Genomic DNA, 20,412 nt, shown 5'->3' with positions numbered 1-20,412 from the left:
AAATGATTTTTTGAGTGTCCAGTTGTAATATGTAAATAATTGAGATGCTGGATTCACCCAGTTCACAAAAATGCTACCTTATCAAGTGAAACAACAGTTGAATAGCCTTCTTCAAAGTTATTCTGATGGAAAAGAGCCTATTATTTATTTGCTTCATGGTTTAGGTACTTCCTTTGAAATCACTCATATCCTAATAGTAGAGTATTTTGGTTGAGCAACATATAATTTTAAAATTAACAAGTGCTCTGCCCGGCCAGTGTGACTCAACGCTTGAGTGTAGGTAGACCTATGAACCAGGAGGTCATGGTTTGATTCCCTGTCAGGGTACATGCCCAAGTTGTGGGCTTGATCCCCAGTGTGGGGTGTGTAGGAGGCAGTCAATCAATGATTCCTTCTTATCATTGATGTTTATATCTCTCCCTCTCCCTCTCTGAAATGAAAGTATATATTTTTTTAAAAATTAACATGTGACCTTAAATATCATGTACAGATGATCCCCAACTTACAATGGTTTGACTTACAACCATACCCATTCAGTACAATCTGTTCCTTAAATGTTGAGCTTTTCCATGGCTAGCCATACACAGTATGATACTTTCTCATGATGTTAGACAGCGGCACCGAGATGATTTTGCCCAACTATAGGCTACTGTAAGTGCTCTGAGCATGTTTAAGGTAGGCTCCATGAAGCTATGGTGTTTGGTAGGTTAGGTGTATTAAATGCATTTTCGAATGACAATATTTTCAGTTTATGATAGTTTATCAAGATGTAACTCCATCATAAGTCAAGGAACATCTGTAGTTCAGACACTGATATGTTGCTTCAATTTCCTCAGTAATAGGACAGCTTTTGTTTGAATAACTACAGTGACCGAGGAATTACTTCCTACCCCCTTCCTTCCAGATTATTCTATTTCATTTCTAAGAACTCTTCCTTATGTTGATCCTAACTGTGCTTTGCTCTCAACCAGTTTGCCGGTGGAAAAGGAGGTAATTTGGCAATGTATGGAAATATTTTTGGATGTCACAATTTGAGGTGCTGATGAGATCTAGTCTAGTAGGTAGACATCAGTGATGCTGCTAATCATCCCACAATGCACAGGGCAGCTCCACACAACAAAGAATTATCTATCCCGCTAGTGTCAAGGTTGAGAAGCTCTTCCCTAGATCTAATTTATTTATTCACAGAAATATACATTTTTCCATTCATAAGTCTATCTGGTACTTGGACACAGCTAACTATATTGAAGGCTTTGTACTTTCAAGTCCTGCAACTGTGTTTCTGATTTGCCAATAATAAGACCAGTAATTCATGCATGACTCTCCCCCAAAGCATTTGAATTGAAAGGAGGAATGAATAATTGAGGGAGGGTGATGCTTAATATAAATTGACCAGTGGTGGTCCACTTTCATACTATGGAATTAGGTGGAGGAGGAATAATACAAGGGGTCTTGATGTATTGTTCTCCTTGCCCCGTGTAAAAAAATCTGTGATGCTTACTGCAAGGGATTTAGTTTAAAGATTTATTTTTCTCAGAGACATAATGTGAGCAATGCATGGCATGTACAAATCTATGTCATAATAAACAATGTTATAACTCTTCTCCCAGGGTTAGAGAGCTCCTGGGATGTAAATACCACCAAAAATTCTGTATAAGGGTCTGCTTATACCACGGATGGGAAGAGGTAGTAAGATCGTTTTAGGGATCTCTCCTGCTCTTACTATGAGCTTAGCTTTGAGAGGCCATCTGACCCAAATTCCCATTTGTTGCTGAAGTCACTTTAACACTAAGGGGCACAATAATAGCTAGGTCAATTTATACCTGTCATGTTCCAGCTAGAATTTGCTCCAGCTACACAAGAAAGACTGACAAAATGATACATCCTCTGAAAAGAATGAGGGACATTTTTGGAGCATTTCAGAGGACATTTTAGACTGGACAACTTAGGAGCTCTAACTAGTCTATTTTTTAAAAGCACAAATTTAAACACTGCTGCAAAATAAGTACCATGTGGACAATGCCCAGCTAAAGGCAACCGGCCTGAGACTCTTCTTGAATCAAAAGCATTTTCCCTGAAAGGGGTGGCTTGCAGGCTTATAGAGAAGAGAACAGTCTTAAATATGCTTTGAAAAGAAATTCGTTCACTAGAGGGGGTGGATAAACCCCGTGTATATTTGCTAACAAAGAAGGATTTTGATGCTAGCTTTCATTGATTATCAAATTAAAAAATCAATACTGTTGCTTTATAAAAGGGACCACCACAGAGTGGTTTGTCTTACTGACTAAGAAGATTGGGAAAATAATTATCCAGGTCTTCATCAGTGGTGATACAGCTTAACCCAGCAAATCACTAAGAATTTCTCCTTTCATGTAGTTTTTGTTATCTGCAAATAATGTCTATTGTATGAACGCACACAGTGGGGCATATCTCCTCTACCGACTTCCAGGAGAATTCTTCTCCTTTAGTGGGAAGATAATATAAAAAGAAGGTGGAAAGAAAGCACCTCCTGAAGAAATCTGGCCCAAGTGGGGAGATTATAACATCTAACTAGCCCAACCACAAAAGGAAAGATGCACAAGTATGATCATTTTCTATCTCTCAGTGGGCAATGTTGTGACTGAAAATTCTGTGACCTGGTTTGGGACTGGATGCTACAATTAGATAATAGCAATTTTTAAAATTGTGTGGTGGATTTGTATAGTACATTTCTTCTATAATTTTCCCTCTTTTTCTCCTCTGCTCAGTTCAAGCAACGACACTTTCCAGTAAAAATTCAGGAAATAAAAAGTAGTTTAAAAAGGATGGCAGTTGTGATTGATGTGCATGGATCTTTGAGGCTATGAGCTACATGCTGTCATTGCAGCTCCCAGACATAGAGGTGTATAATCAGAACTGGGCCAGGAGCAGAAGGAGGTGAGTGTGAGAGGTACCCCGAAAAATCCTCTCTGCTAAAATGTTTCCCTCATTAGTGTGCAAGAATGTCTTAAATTTACTGTTAGAAATGTATTGTTTTGGATTGCCATTGGCTATTTTTCTAGGATTCTTATGAAAAGGAAGATAGGTTTCAAAAGGATAACACACTTGAATTATTAACTGTAAAAGAGTCCTCTAAGACCTCTTTCATTCATGGTGCCTATCTGAAAGCAAGGCTTTGTGGGAAAGGGTTCCTTGGAAGACAGCCTGAAGGTCACTAGACAATTTGCTTCACCTCCCAGCTTACCTTGGCTGGGACCAGTGTATGGCCTAATCAAAATTGAGTAGTCAGGACACCTGGGGGCCATGGAGGAGGGAGTGAAGCTCTCTCCTACCCTCCTTCTTCAGCACACCTTCTTGCTCCTGTCGGGGTCACTGTTCACAGCACAAGCATATCTGCCACAATGTTCTGATCATTCTTCTCACATCCAGCACCTCATTCACACTGTGACCCAAGTAGCCTTTCTCCAATGCAACTTTCATTCTATCAGTCATCCTCGAAGCCTTTCTAAGCGTCATCTTACCTTGTGAGCCACATGAACATATTCTGAATTGTAGTCACTGTTATTTTATAGTAGTATTTTACCCATAGCCAGATTTTAAGTTACTTGATATGAAGGCTGTGTACTCTACATTAGCGGTTTCCTTAACCCTTGCAACAGTGAGCTTCATGCTGATTGAAGTACATGGGAGACCCTCAATGACTTCATGGGACTGCTGGGCCACTGGGAGGGCAGACCACGGAGCTGGTTTTAGTTGTGGCTCTTCCACTGACTTTTCCTATAATTTTAGGAACATTTATTGAATCTTTTGGATTTTGGTGAGGCATTCCCCGCAATTTCTCTCAATTTATTCTCTCAACAACTTTATATGTATAGAATTCATTTCAGAGAAAGGAAAGGAAGGGGGAGAGAGAGATAGAAACATCAATGATGAGAGAGAATCATTGATAGACTGCCACCTGCACACTTCACAATGGAGGATTGAGCCTGCAACCTGGGCATGTACCCTAAAAGGGAAATAAACTGTGACCTCCTGGTTCATAGGTTAATGCTCAACCACTGAGCTACCAACAACTTTTTAAGATAGAAGCTATTTCCCTATTTTATCAGTAAGCTAGTACATGTCAGTGTTGGAATTCAAATTCAAGTTTTTCTGATGCCAAAATCTATATCATTTTCAGTAGAGTATAATAGTTTTGGTTTCCTTATTTATATTGTGGAGACAAAAACCAAATTAGCACTTGTGACTTTACGGTGATATGAACCAGATAAATGAAACAATAAGCCAGATCCTTTGGTGGTTAAGAAGCAGCTTCTTTCCCTTATGAACAGTACAGGATTTTAATAGCCCATTTTTTTCTAAAACAATCTAAACTCTTTTGAGGAGTATATAAATATTAAAAGGGTAAAATCAGATTATAAATATCTATTTGCCTGCCATAGTTTGTTAAATACTTTGGATAAACAGATATTTACAATTCTGCTATAGAGTGCTATTTACTTCACTGGGAGAAATTAAGGTTAGAAAGGCATATACATAATCCCTTACTATTGGTAATATTAAGCATAGTATAAATATTTGTAAAATGATTGGCAAGGATCTGGTGAAATTGTTATTGAAGTATGACAGATGTATATTTTTTAATTCTCTCTTCTCAAATAGCAAATTCCATCTCTCTTGATCCAAGTATAGAAAGAGTGCAAAATTACCATGATATGCTTTGAAATGTGCAATATTTTCATCTTTCTAATGAAGTCAAAGGATGTTTTTGAAAAATTAATTATCTTAATTACTCATAATATGAGGATGTGCTCTGAAGAAGGAAAGAAATTTCAAATAGCTCATTTTGAACAGCATGGAATTGTACATAGAATTTTAAATGCCATGAATCTGGGATATAGAAATTAGGTTATTCCTATGCAAATAAAGCCAATTTAAGTGGTTCATGACATATGAAGACAGCATGAGTATAATATGGCTTTCTCTAGTACTTGGAGCTGTGATTATAGTAATTTGGTAGAAAGTAAAGTATATAATTCCTAGAATTATGACTTTTTATTACTGTGACATTAATGCTCTCACCAGAAAAAAATTGAACTTCAAGTAACATATCAAAATCATATGGGACAGTTGAAAGAGCCCCAAAGTACAAAGAATCTATCAGAGTCCTAGTTCTTGTGCTACCTACCAGTGGTAGTTTTATGAAACCAATCTTTCTGGGGGTTGGGAACATGAGAAAGTTGAATAGGTGAGCATTGCAAAAGTTTGAATAATACGTTCCTTCTTTCTCTAATGAAATTATGAGAGCCTCTTACTAGCTTTTTATCTAAGTTGGGAGCTGAATTGTTCCTTTTTTTGGGGGGGGGTAGTCATCTGACTTATCTGCATAGATTATCAGGCTTATATCATGAGAAATTGTTTATAAATGATCTCTGAACAAAATGGTGCTTTAGTAAAAATTAGTGTGAAAAAAACAGAGTTCAGTGATATTGAATCTTCTTGTGGTTTATTGTATCAATGGCTTCAGTTCATTACTCCTTATAAACCCACATCCTTTTTGATGTAACTTGTCCTGTGGGCAGGACATATTTCCCCACTCCTTGACTCTGTGCTGAGGTCTGTGAGTTGCTTTGATAGTGGGATGTTAGCAGATGTGATGCAAAAAGAAGCTTAGAAGGGCCTGGGCTGTTAAGTTTGTGTTCACTTGCACCTCTGTCATCACTCTGACAAGGTTATGCCTGGGCTACCTCATTGATTCCAGGCAGAGAACAAGGGAAAACCTGGGGCAGGGTCACTGCTGGCTGAACTCAGCCTTGATCAGCTTACTTCTGTTGATCTTTAGATTTAGAAACTATAATAATGAATTATTGTTTTAAGTCACTGAATTTTGGGGTAGGTTGTTATGCTGCGGTAGCTACCTGATATATTTCTAAACAATTATCATTGCTAGATGACTGTTCTGTCTGCACACCTATGTTATCAAATACCCATAGATATGAACAATGACACTGTTAATATCACCCATTGATCAAGTTATGAAGATCGTCTTTTTTTGACAAGACATAAAATAAAGAGACACAACGTTTTAGCAGTAGCCCTGGCCAGTCTTACCTGTATGGAAACACTGCTGTAAGAGCCACCAATGACCCCTGCAATGAGCAGCGGGCTATTTTCTTGAATGGCAGGGGATCCGTCAGGACACATATGTTCAGCTTCATCCACTTTAGTCAAAGATGCCCTGACAAATTCCAGTGATTGCTCTAATGCATAGGTATCCCTTGAGCATGTATCCAAAATGTGAACACCCAACTTCACCCCTGGTAGCAAGTAATCGTCTTTGTTGATTTCATCAATAGCGAACAACATGGCTTCCAGGCGTTGAATCCCTCGGTCTTCATTGATTCGCCCACATTCTTCGGTTCCAGTGCCTTTTTCATTAATAGGAAATAGGCCCCCCAAAACGAGGTCACCTTCTATTTTAATCTCCCTCCTTATAAAGTTATGGTCCCCTAAAGAGAGTAAGAATCCCTTTGAAAACAAAGCTAAGGTAAGAACTTGGAGTCTTGTCAACATCTTCATGAATCCTCTTTCTGCACCTGTAGGAGATATCAGTGGATGGAGCCAATGTTGCCCGCTAGACTTTCTCTCTCATTTCCAAACTGGATCTTTGGCCTTTCCTTCATATAAGGGAAGAACAGACTAGCAGAGCCTGTCACCAAATTCCTAGAGAGATAAAAATTGTATGAACAAAAATGGTAAAAAAAAAAAAAAAAAAAAGCAACAGTGATTACATTGATGGTTCTCATTCAGGTCTTTGATGAGATAATGACTCAAAGTACCATTCATTAACCACACACCACACCACTGCACCAGGCACTCTCCCACAGTATCCCCACCCAGTCCTTCCAACCCACTGTGATGTAGATCTAAGTATCCCAGCTCCAGAAATGAACACTGAGGACTAAAGAGATAATCTGACAAAGTGTACTTAGAATGGAGATAGTGTTCAGATTCTGGTTTTTCTAATGCCAAGTTCAGTACTCTCTCTACTGAGTCATTTACTTAGCTATTCGTAGGGTTACAACTTGGTCTGAGTCTTTATTCCCCCTCTTTCAGCTACATTTGTGACCAACCCCTTTTATTCATTCCTCCCTTTCCATTGGGAAGCAAAACAAAACATAATTGTAACTCTATCGCCATTTCTGAATTCCTATCATCACATCCCTCTCCTCCCTTCATAGGTGACTTATTCAAAATAATTATTTGCACAATTGTCCCCATCCCCTCTTATCCCAATGCTCTCTGCCCACTGCATTTAAGATTCTTTCTTCACTGCTTTAACAAATGGCTTTGAAAAAAGCTACTACTGATCTACTAGTTTCTAAATTCCATATTCTCTCTTTAATCCTCATTTTACTTGGCTTTAATTGAAGCTTGACTATTTTCTATCTGTTGAAAATTTCTAGGTTTCTGATCTCATGTTTCATTTCTGACTGCATCTCAAATTCCATTGTTGAACACCCCCATTTTCACCGCACCCTTTCCTGAGCTCTAGCTCCACCAGTGTTCATAGTTTCAACCTCCACTTAGATGACTCCTAGGTTAATTGCCTGCTAAACAGCTGTACCGATACACCCCTCTGTCACCTCCAGGTCTACGTGTTATAAACTCTCCCTTAGCTCTGTGAATGGATTTTCTCTGTAACCAGGCTCTCAAACCAGAAACCTTTACACTAGAGCCCTTTCCACTTCTTTCAATTAGCCACTAAGTTCTGAAGCATCTACCTGTGTTAACACTTCTCAAAGCCTTCTTTTCTCTCTTCATTGTGCCAGGCTCTTATTATCTCTAACAAGACCATAGCAGTAGATTCCTAGAGAGCTGCTGCCAACCTCCAAAGCACTTTTTTTGTGAATTATGAAGAAAAAAAACCCTTCCTCAATTACACAAGTTTAAAACTTATTATTTTATAACCTGTACAGTATAGATGCTGGGGAAAGTGCAATTGTTGATGCTTGGCTGCCTCCTCCAGCCAGTGTTAGGCGACTCCTGAAAGGCCCTCATGTCCAGAGGAGTGCAGTGAGCACTAGTGCTGGGATTTGCACAGTAGATTGTAGCTTAAGAGAGTTCCATAAATTGAGCTTCTTCATACAACATGGACTAGAAAATATGGCGATGTCCTGCTGTGAGGGTCATGTTTGGGACAATAGGCTAAGGCCCTCCCAGGGATCTTTTCAAAACCTGGTGTGGAGCAGTCCCACTGCATGCACACAAACCAATGGACCTACTGTTGTACTGCTTGTCACTCAGCTTCCTAGCACTAGAGCAAAGTCTGGGCAGCACACTCACTCTGCTTGCCCACCCTCTTCCTGCTAGGTGAGATGAGCTTGTATAACTTTCAGAGTTAAGTGAGAGAGGTGACTGGGACTTCCGACAGGGTACAGTTGTTTGCCCCTGTGTGTGTGGTGGTATAGTGTGCCTGTATGTTCTTCTGCTTTTGTGGATAATTGTGGATTGGTGGGGTGTTATGAAGGAGGGGGATCTCCTGGCTGCTTCTCTACTCAATCAGGATGCCTGAAAGCCATACCACCTGTGTGTTCTCAGGTAAGTTAGCAAATGTTAACAATCTGAGTAGTGTCCCCTTGATGAAAATGCTCTGTCTGATGCATGATCTTAACCACAGCTGAGAGTGGCCCAGCTCCTCTCAATCTATATATACTTTTCTCTAGGTTGGAGAATTGACTTCTTCATTCTCCTTGATCTTGTCCCTGGCCAGCTCTCAGGTCTTACTGTTCACTATGCTCATCAATTTTCCCCCCTTCAGCCTTCAAACCTATGCTTCAGCCATATTGAACTCTGTTCACATTAGTGGACACCAGGATGTTGCTCATGTTATTCCCTTGGCTGAAAATGCCCTTCTATACCCATTTATCTGTAAACACCCATTTATTTAAGACTCGATAGTCACTACCAGGAAAGGACAAGAATTCTTTTCTATCTTCCTTCCACTGTGGAATTGTTTACTTCCTGTTTTCTATTCCTGCTGTAGTTAGTTCAAGAAATATTTGCTATTGCTGTTACTATTATAACTCATATTTGTTTCCTTTTCTGCTCATTGGAAATAAAGGAAATAGCACAGCATTTAGGATTTTTAAGATCTGAAGAAAAAAAACAAAACTCAACATGAAAAAAACAAAACAGGAATGAGTTCAGTGTTCAACAGTTTTGACATTTCTCCCTTCTCTTGTTAGCAGTGCCCTTTAAAACCCAGCTTCCCACATGCTCTGTTTCTTTTGCATGGAGCAAGTGATGGGCTGTTTGCTTGAGACGCACAAGCCCTCTGGGGTTTATTTTGTTTATTTATTTAGGTGTGAACCTCAGCAATGACGGCAGCAGTCATTGGAATGCTCAGTGTTACCCCAGGGCCTCTCTGGGAGATCTGCCACAGGGCACCAGAAAGGCTAAAAACAATAATGTTTTAAAAAGTTGATACTGTAGGAGAATTTTTAAAAATTTTCATATCAATTTCTGGTCTCTCTTTGATCTTTATGTGCAATTCCCTTTGAAGCAAAATTGCCATGGAAGGCAAAAGACACTGCAATCATTATCACTAATAATAAAGAAGCAGAAATTGCTCCACACAATAATTGTTTTATGTGCCTAATAAAAGAGAATCGTTAATTAAAAGAAGGTCATCAGCACAGTCTTACCATTATGAAAAAATGCAGGTATCTCTTGACTATGAAGTTTGACTTCTCGAAGGGTAAAGATAACTTCATAGTTTATGGAAAGCTTAATTCTCTCTTGGGAAAATGCACTTAGTCAAAGATGACTTCAAATGAAACCTCAAATTATACTTGAAGTAATAGTATCTATCAGTCTGCCTGCTTCACAAGTAGAGGCTCTGTTTTATTCATCTCTGTGTATTCAGGGCCTGGCATAGTGTCTTCAATCAGAAAGATATTCCACAAATGTTTCTTGAAGACACACCAATTATGTTTGCAAATGACTCTGTTATTTTATTTGTGGCATAGATAATGGGAATTCTGATAGTGGATTGTTTTATTTCATTACCTACCTAATCATCCAAGTGCTCTTACCCTATTATGTTATTTGATGATAAGACTGCCAGTAGGTAGAACTATAGGAATTACTTTGAATATCTCTAGGAGAAAATTCTGCCTTTGTATTAGGAAGTTGAAGCTCTGATGGGTGCCTAATAAGCCAAGAGAGATGCATCCCCAAGTTGACCTACATTTACTTCTTTTGGGTCAGGAGAATACAAATTTAGACACATGCACATTATCCTAATTAAGAGCTTCAGACATGCATTCATTCATCAAATATTTATTGAATACCTACTATGCGTGTGCTAGGCCATGAGCTGGTACCCAATTGTAAACAAATGAATATGATCTCTGCTGTCAACATTTCAAATGCTTAGATATTTTTATGTAGACAGTGATGGAAAATTACTCCTCTCTTTTTCTACCAACTATCTCTATCATTTGTGAAAATCTCAAAAAATACGTATATTGTAGATTTCCTTTAACATGGGAATTGTAATGAAGTGCTGGACTCAAAAAACAAGCCATTACAAATTACATATGTTATATATATTTAGAAATTAGATACACAGATCTTAAAAACAAGTTAACTGACAAAAATATGTAAAATATTTTTCCTTTAGTTCTCTGACAGAGCATCTTTAAGTAACATTTAATGTAGTCTTAGAGAATTACAAATTAAAAATCAATTCGAGTAATGTTTAACTACATTGTCTTAATATTTTCTTACTTTCCTTTTCCTTAAAGCAGAATCTATAATGATTAAGACTGTAGGGCTAAGCATAATTTTAAAACTCTTAGCCTTGTTTAAAATGAAGCCCTAAGAAGCTAAAAGATGGGAAAATTAAAATTTAACATTGAAAAATAGACAAACATGCTTAACTCAATGCCACTGTTTATCTCGGTGTCACAGCTCATCGGATTGTGGGAAAGGGCACCAATTACTTCTTTTCAGGTTTCTTGTATTATAAATCAGCCAGCAGCACATTCCTTAGGTAAACAGGCTCCCTACTGCACCCACATTCATATGCAGCGAGGGGATTGCAGCTCTGCAGTCAAAGTTCTTCATTCTGGGATGATGAGTGATGTGTCAACTACAAACAAGCATGTATAGCCCTCTCCGCAGGCTACCTGCTCCCCAATGTTTTATTAATCCACGCCTTGTACAATCTCAGAGGTTTGCTGTGAATATAACCCCTGGAATATGTGGTCAGGAAGCATATCTATACTCTACATATGCTAATGTGTATTTTCCTTAGTCTCTTGATTTTGCACAGGGACTTATTGTCGGAAGTAAAATCCAGTTTGACTCAATGAATAAGCAGTTCATCCAGGGGAGATATAATGCCAGAAACTGGGCTCACTCTTCCCTACAAATAAACCCTTAAGTTGTGGAAGGGCTTCTGAGCCTGTGCTCAAAGCCTACACACCCAACTGATCTGAAGAAAAGTTAGGGTTAGAGCTAACATATTCAATTTGACTATCAATTTAATTATTCATTCTTCAGCTGCCAGAATTATAGGCAACAAAAGACATGTCCCTTGTTCTTAGACTGCCATTTTCAGGTGGGTGATCAGAGGCTGTAGCTATGCTGGCATTAAAAATAGCAGGATGTATCATTGCACAATTCTAATACCTTTGCTCTTGCTAGGGAACAAAGGTAATTTTTTTCCCCAGAAGCCCTTAATAAATTATTATGAGTAACTGACTGTTTCAAACCCCAATCATTTTTTATCAGGTCTAGCTTACAATTTCTACCCCTTTGTAGGCTTCTGCATTATTCTAGCTATAATGGGTTTTCTTCATTTGCTGAATTGCCATGTGGTTAGTTTTATGTTTATCAGGATGATCATATTTTGTTTTAAACTTATTTGCATAGTTTTTAAAAGTTGAAACTTAATAATTAACAAAATGGTTCTTTCCTCCCCATTAGATTATCAGCTAATGGATATCAAGGACAATGCCGTAGACATCATTGTTTTCCACATTGCCTCATGTATAGTTATCAAATATTGGTTAAGTGATAAATTCTAAGTAGTAAGATGGTTTTTTAGACTGGTCAGGAGATTGGAAAAATTATTTGGAAATTTCATTCAAACAATGAAGCCATTAAAAAAAAATGTTATTGTAGGTCAAGATTCAACTTTGACACTAGAGAAATTCAGCCCAAATACCTCTGATCTTTCCTTTGACTTTGAATTGATGATTTGAAAGAAAAAAAAAAAGTAAAACTGGAAAAGTTGAGAGCACTTGGAGGAATTAGAAAGATTGAGACACACATTACAGATCCGATAGAGATGAGGAGGAATGGAAATCTCCACACCAAATAGATCTTTGAAAGCATGAATAGCCAAGCAGAGGAGTGGAGGCCAAGCCTCTGTGTTAAGATTTGAAGTCAAGGAGGGAAGTTCTGCATTCTCTCAAATTTTTCTAGTTTGAAATCCTACATGTATGTCAAACTCCAAACAACCAAAAAATTACTTCCAGTTTTGGGAATTAATTGATCAGATCCTTTCTGATGAGCCTATTTTATTCATAGAGCAGATGAAAAAGCCCAAGAACCCTAGGTAATGACACTGAAGAGAGGACCCTATCAATTTGCATGATGAAGCCAGAAAGGGATGATGATGAAGCCAAAAGGAAAAATGACCAATTCACTCTTTTGCCTTGGACAACACCCTCCCCCACCCCCCTCCCTACCACACACACAGCCACATCTCCCATTTCCTTTATTTTCTAAATTTAGAAGAAAGTGTTTTTATGAGGTAGGCAAACAGACGTACAATTGTGCTAAACTTTGGTCCTTAGGGTAATTGCTAGTAATTTACTTTTCGTCAGTAATATTAACTTGGTCACTGCCCTTGAAAGCAAATCGTTATTTTTCGAAATGCCAGCGTGCACAGTATTTTCCTGTGTGTGTGTGTGTGTGTGTGTGTGTGTGTGTGTGTGCGCGCGTGCACGCTGTGTGTTGCCATCTCAGCTGTTTTTTTCATCCTCAAGTTTCCTAACCTCATTACAAAGCCTTGGAATTGGAGTCTCCCCAAACTCCCTGCAGCCTACCTTTGTCCTTTTCCTCTTACAAGCTGCCAAGTCTAATAGAAGTTACAGGTTTGTCAGCATGAACAGAGAGTACAGGAATTGGCTTTGCCAAAAGCTCTCTCTAGCGCTAGACAAAATGGTAATGGGAAGAAATGGAGGAGTACTGTTTATAGGAGAACGTTTTTACCTGTTGGCAATATGATCCATTAAGGGCTATGATTAATAATGTCCTCTGCATATGCAGCCCTTTCTCCTGAATAATGTCAAACTGTTTTTGCACAATGAATTAACTCTTACTGCTTCCTGGTGAGAAATTACATTGCATATTGTTGAAGAAAGAGAGAAAACCACTAATTGTTCAAGGTAGTAGTGCAAATTAATTTGTTACCCATTTAGGGGTGAATGAATTTTTAAATAGGCTAAAATATTGAAGAAAGAAGAAACATTTTCAATCATGAAGTTTTAGGTAACTCAGTGTACAGATAATGAAGTATCATGGCCTAATTGATATTCTTCAAGCTCTAGCACTTATGAACTCAACTCAAATAGAAACAACTTGCATATATCAGGCCCTGTGGAACTGTGGGCTTAAAATAATTGCCACCAAACAGGCAAGTAAATGCCATTGATATCTCCAGCTCTTCTAGTCTCTGACATGACTTTAAAACATGCTTTTAGTTCTGTTTTGTTAAAATTGGGGGTATGCTTTAGTTGGCTGGTATGAGCTCTCAAGGGCCATTTATGTATATTTATTCCCTAGTCTGTTTAGTGATGTCACATTGATAACTTCAAATTGGCTACAGTGGGAGTATTGATAGTACAGAAATCAGCAAACATTAATAACAAGTCCCCTCTCAAGTCCTGAAGGTCTGGTTGTTAAACATTGAGCAGCATACCTCCATGGTAAATTTAACAATGTGGTCTTAAAATCCATTCCCAGAGATTTATATTGGAAGAGCCTGGAAAGCTATATGGCATGATGCTTTAGGTCAGTGTTTTCGTCGACGCTCCATCCACTGAGCCAAACCAGTTTCGGCGTGTTTTCTATTAGCAGATCACAAGCTATTCATGTGTCATGAAATACATTAGTGGATTGTAATGTGCAACGTATAAGGAAATAGAAGTTAAAATATAATAGAAAATATCAAAACACTGATCTAAGGCATGTAGTAAGGGTGAATATCATTTTCTAAAACATTTTGGGGAGTTTATGTGTGTAAGTGTATGTTTTTGATTACAAAGTAAAATAATTTCTTTTGAATCCTGGTAATACAAAGTTTGAATGTTACTGTTTCACAAAGTGGGCTCTGTGGTCAAAAAATATGTTTGAGGATGCTTCTCTGTCTCTGGATCTGTTTTTGTTCATCAGTTTATATTGTTCATTATATTCCATAAATGAGTGAGATCATGTTATATTTATCTTTCTCTAACTGGCTTATTTCGCTTAGTATGATGCTCTCCAGTTCCATCCATGCTGTTGCAAATGGTAAGAATTCCTCTTTTTTATAGCAGCATAGTATTCCATTGTGTAGATGTACCACAGTTTTTTAATCCACTCATCTGCTGATGGGCACTTAGGCTGTTTCAAACCTCACCTCAGAGGGAAGGTAGGGGAGCGCAGGAGTAAGGGGGAGAGATCAACCAAAGGATTTATATGTATGCTTATAAGCCTAACCAATGGACACAGACACCAGGGGGGTGAGGGTATGAATGGGGGGGGGGCAATGGGAGGAAAATGACACATATGAAATATCTTAATTAATAAAGAAAAGTAAATAAATAAATAAAATGTTTGAATCTACTTCATGACCTTGGCATATGGCCACCTCTCTGTGCCACATTTTATGTCTCCTGGATTTGTTTTTAGAATTAAATAAAATCATTAATATAAAACATTAGCTCAAATCTATTAGCTACTAATAGAATTCTTGACAATGAGGATAATTTGTCAATGGCTCCAGTGACATTGAGGAGTACTCTGGACTCTCCATATACCCACCTATAGTCCAAAGCCACTGTTGTTCTTACCTAGTCTTTATTCCTCATTTGGTGAACAGAACCTCTCCCTGCTAATCCTCCAGCATCCTGCCTCTGTCCTGTCTGATTCTTAGGAGCTATGCCATCTTGGGGATTTGCTTGCTGTTTGAATGATGCAAGGTGAGACCCAACCTAGATGTCCAGTAAATTCTGCTATTGATGGGTACTAAAGGCCATAAAATGCCAAGAGAAGATGAAAAGTAATCACTCAAGAAAAAGATGCAAGGTTCTCACAGCAAATTGATGTATTCTGTTTCTCCAGAAAAACATTCCCTTGATCCTCTCCTGTCATACAGAATTTTATTGGGAGGGGGCTGGGCTCCTCTTGTTCTGAGTCTGTCTGGACTAGAACATGAACTGACTCCTCTGCTAAGAGCAGAATATTTTTGAAGACACTGCCAGCCAATGGTCTTAATTTTTATTATCCCAAGACATCAGGAGCCTCACCTACAGGGGTTTGGGCCCTTGTGGCTGTGACAAGTATTAGTCTTTAAATTCCATGGCAACTACTGTACCAACAAGTCTGATTTGCTGTGTTTCAGGGAGAATCAATCTCTCTATGCACATCCATGTGCGGGAAGCGCCTAACAAAAGCCTATAACTTGAGGCATAGATTTTCGAAGAGCAGGACTCACATGTCTCTTGTATAGCTTGAACCTTTAAACTGGTTCTGAGTTTACGTTTTTACAAAACCCTCATATAACACAGCCTCAAGGTATCTTTTCCTTTCTTTGTGTTATACCCAAGTTATCAGCATGGAATTATGTCATGCAAAGGCCCATTTTCCCAGGCAACAAAGGAGACCAGTGACACAGAAGAGTGCGTACTGTGTGAAGCTGCTTATGTAAAAGCCAAAACCAAGCCAAAGCCATCCATGGTGTCGGAAGTGGGGACGAATCTCCCTCGCGGATGATGTGGGCAGTCAGGACTGGAAGGATCATGAGAGTGCTTCTTGAGCGCTGATGATGGTCTGCTTATTGATCTGGATTCTTGGTTTATGAGGGAATTTCAGTTTGTGAAAATTCATCAAGCTGCATAATTATGTATATTACACATCAATGACGATTTAAAATGAAAAAGCCAGGCTTATAGTGAAACAGGATGGCTAGCTAGCACAGCTGTGTCTTTTTAAAAAAATGGTTTTCTAGCCCTAGCCAGTATGAGTCAGCGGACAGAGTGTTGGCATTCAGACTGAAGGGTCATAGGTTCCATTCCTGTTAAGGGCATGTATTTGGGTTGCTTGCTTGATCCCCATCCCTGGTTGGGGTGCATGTGGGAGGCAACCAATTGATGTGTCTCTCTCATATTGATGTTTCTCTCTCTGTCTCTCCCTCCCACTCTCTATAAATATCAATGGAAAAATATCCTCAGGTGAGGATTAACAACAATAATTAAAAAATGGTTTTCTATGAGAAATTGGCCACAGGGGTATTGACATAAACTTACAACTGTGGGCTTGTTGAGGACACTAACCCTGATGAGGTGAATAAAATCAGGAGCCTTGCCTCATTGCGCGTGAGTGTTGGCCATGCAGGGCCTTCTTCTCATTAAAATGGGAAGCCAGCCACTTTGTTTGCCTTCCCATGTCTAAGCAGAAACCAGGAGTCTGAGCACAAATGACAAATACACCAGTTGCAGTAGGTCTGACAATCATACCTGTGAGCTAGCAGCTTAGGCTGGGTGGGAATAGAAAGGTGAGAAGCCAGCCCTAGCCGGAGTGGCTGAGCTTCAGGCTCACTCTGAAGTGGCCAGCTGCTGCTTTCACAGTGTGTTCTGAAAAATGAGTGGGATCCATCTCTGGCTTTATTATATGCCAGCATTCAAGAAATTCTTTTCGATGATTTTTAGAAAATCACTAGAGTATCTACTATGTGCCAGGCCCTCTGACAGTTGCAAGGATATAAGGATGAGTGGGACCGCATCCCTAGCTATATACAGTAAAAAGGGTTTCTTGGGACTATGTTAACCATCAAAATGTATCCTGGCGGAGCACTCCAGTGTGACAAACCTGATGAAAACCAAAGGCTCCTCTCTCATTGTGGTGATGGTTTGCTTCTACCACACAGGTTGGGATAGGTCACCATTTCAGGGTAGGATGGACAAACTGTCAGGCAGAGTTGCAAGGGCTACAGATGCTACTGCTATTCCCAGATGTGGTTAATCTTTGAGCACCACCGTCCTGCCCTCTGGGATGCCTGGTGCCATTTTAGATAACTGAGAAACAGGTGCCCACAGGTCCAAAGGTCAGTGGGCAGCAGTCCTGAGAACATGTCCCAGGCATCTGCTTCAATTACCTTCCTTTATGCTCCATTGTTCTGGTTACAGTGGACTCTCTTATTTAAAAAGCTCACAAACCATTGTATAGAAAGTTGATTTTAACTATACTGCCTATCTCAGCCTTCTGGGCACACATTTTTTCCCTCTCTACTCAAGTTTTTGTCACATCTTGGTTGTTGTTTTGATTATATTTGGCTTTCTTTGCTCTGTTGCTACTGTTAAATAACATCAATGTCCTATTCATCTTTGTTTCTGATGCTTCAGCCTTCTGCTTGGACTTCACATGCCTTTCTTCTCTTCACTCATTCTATTCAAGATATTGCTCTAAACCTGTGATCACTTGAACAGATTCAACTATCTCCTGTTACTGTAAATTTAGTCTTAGCATCACCAGTTTCAATCATTCTACCTATTGACTTCTTTTCTCTGCTCTTTTATAGCTCATTTTCTCTAGCTTCTGGGAAACACAAAAATATCATCTTATACTTTTTATTTTCATTCTTAACTCAGCATATTTTTCTTTCTAAGTCCGAACAAATTCATCCAGTTGATTAGCTGGTGAGACTAGTGAGGTCTACATAATTTGGATTGTCCAAGGTATATTATTCTAGATGAAACTTGTGTTACCTGTTGGTCATAGTCTGTATTGCAAAAGCATGTGGTTGGTGAGAAAGTAAACTGTGGTACACATATCTGACAAGCTTTGAACAAACCAGCTATCATAGCTAAATTGAGAGTTTCCAGCAGATCTGTGCAGATTAATACGATCCTTCCTTGAGGTAGATACTGTGTTGCTGGGGACCACATAGCTGCTATGCAAAAAATATTAGTTAACTAAATAAATGTTTTCTCCTTTGTTTCACTTTGCATTAAATCCTAGTTATCATTTTCACTAAATCCTTCTTTCCTGAATGAAAAAAAAAATGAACGTTTTTAACTCACATGCAATTGATCTACAGGTGCTCACTTAACTCCTCCCAAGATTTCTGTTGTAAATTGATGAGTAAAACTGGCTTAGTACTACTTGCCCGGACTCCTCAGTTACTGAATACTGTAACAGATCTGTCTGATTCCCGATTCTTTGACCTTTCTTTTATTAGTCCCTGCCTTTGGGAGTTGTGTCAGAACAACCCAGAGGACTCTGAAAGGCGGATAAGCAGAGCATAACATGTAGGTCACCTTCAGTGGCTTGTCTTCCTGATGCTTCACTTTCCTTGAACACTTTTGGGTTACCTTCACTTAAAACCCTGCGGTGTTACTGCCTCAAAAATATTTTGCCTCATCTATGCATGTTCCAGTTTAGTTTCTGAAGACCTTTTCCTCTAGGCTATGGCACTTGGAAGTGATCCTAGGTAGGGAGGGGGACTTTGAACATGAATTTGTTTCCACACCTGGCATCCATTAGCCTTCTCATCAGGGCCATCTTTGGAACCAACTCCATCCACTGTCCAGATGTTTCTTTAACTGTGGCTTAGCACAAGGCATTTACACCTTGCTGTGTAGCATGCATCTGGAGTAATAACCTTGGGGAATTTCAAAAGCCCTGAACTGCAACTCCAGTGAAATTGTAGGCAAAATTACCCCAGTGGTGTGGATGCGGAACTAGCCAAGCATCCCCCTCCATAGCCTACCAGTGACCCATTTCGCAATGGGAGAGCTGCCACTTTAGAGGATCTGTGGTGGGACACACAGATGTTACCCAAAGGATGGCGTTTCACATGACACCCAGAGGAAAACTGAATAACAATAGGAAGGCAGATTTTGTTTATGAACACTCTTTCTTCATTAGGGAGAAAAACTTGTAGTGGTAGTAAGAATTAGAAAATGAGCTCTGATTTTTATGTGTGTGAGAAATATCACCTTATATTTTAGTTAAAGCTGCACAAAAAATGAGCATATGGATTTTCTTAAATATTACTGATGTTGCATGGACTTTACATGAACGTCCTTGCTAGGACATTAGCATCTGAGTATGTTAAAAGATGTATGTGTGTTGATTGAAATAAATCCTTAAACATTTGCCCTCTAATATTTTTCTGCAATGTATTATTAGAGCTGTACAGGTGAGGTTGCGTTGACTTTATGACAACCAATGAACAATAGAACAGGGACCTAATTCTATGAAAATTTTCACAGTATACCTCTTAATGGACTTGTTCCACTGTCCCTTTCTCCAAACAGTCACTATCCTCTGCATCACCATTAAATGTGTTCTTGTTTTAAAGATCTGAATATTTATAGATTATAAAATGCTTTAGTAAGAAAGCCTTAGATATCATGCAGCCTGATCCTTGATGCTCTCAATTCATATGAAGAATCAAGAGACTTATGGGTTAAGACAGTCCCTATATGAAGGTCTTGCTTTAAAACATAGTTATGGGCTCTTGCCTTGAATGAAATCTCATTTGCAAGTGGTGCATATTAGGGAACATCTGTGGATGTAACACACTGTGCTCGGTTCTTCAAATATGTTTTTCTCCTGTTACTTTCCCCAAATAATTTGGAATTCCTGCTGACATTTTTCTTCCATTAGACAATCTTGTCCCTTCCCAAGGGGACAATTAGTAAAAGAGTCAGGGATACTGGTGTGGGTGAGCCACGGCAGAAAAAGGTATTCTGTTGTTTAATCACAGGGATTAATGGCAGCCAGCTGTAGGAAACATAAGTGTGTGTTGGCCACATGCTGCTGCTCTGAGAACAATGGTGAAAAAGTGAAAGGTTAAACCAAAAGCAAAAAGCAAAATAATAAGTGTATCCACAAGCTGTCTCTTGCCAGGTGAGGGAAGAGCGTTTCCCTGAGGAAGGCAGCTACTTCAGTCTACTGAGCTTTTGAAAGAGGAAAAGTTAACCACAGGGAGACAGGAGAAACAACAGTGGACCAAATACAAATGCTAAGTGTTTCCTCGCACAAATGCTAGCTCCAGGCTGTGCTGTTTAGTGGGGTGTGAAATCACAATTAACAGAGCAAGGGTTTTTGTAAGTGAGCTGAGGCTGCTTCAAATTACTTCCTGCTATT

The 20,412-nt window shown here is 39.1% G+C and overlaps 1 protein-coding gene across 2 annotated transcripts in view; it reads right to left on the bottom strand.

Moving 5' to 3' along the window:
* Window positions 1-20,412, bottom strand: part of GRM3 (glutamate metabotropic receptor 3) — a 192,963-nt gene that overhangs the window by 77,222 nt on the left and 95,329 nt on the right. For both annotated transcript variants that reach the window (XM_059712178.1, XM_059712179.1), the window contains exon 2: window positions 6,091-6,702. In XM_059712178.1, the coding sequence (XP_059568161.1) occupies window positions 6,091-6,558 (468 nt within the window). In that variant the 5' untranslated portion in view covers window positions 6,559-6,702. The remainder of the gene's footprint in view (window positions 1-6,090; window positions 6,703-20,412) is intronic.

Source organism: Myotis daubentonii, chromosome 10 (genome assembly GCF_963259705.1).
Source record: "Myotis daubentonii chromosome 10, mMyoDau2.1, whole genome shotgun sequence".
NCBI lineage: Eukaryota > Metazoa > Chordata > Mammalia > Chiroptera > Vespertilionidae > Myotis > Myotis daubentonii.
The sequence above is the reverse complement of the archived record's forward strand: the minus strand, read 5'-3'. Positions and strand labels throughout refer to the sequence as shown.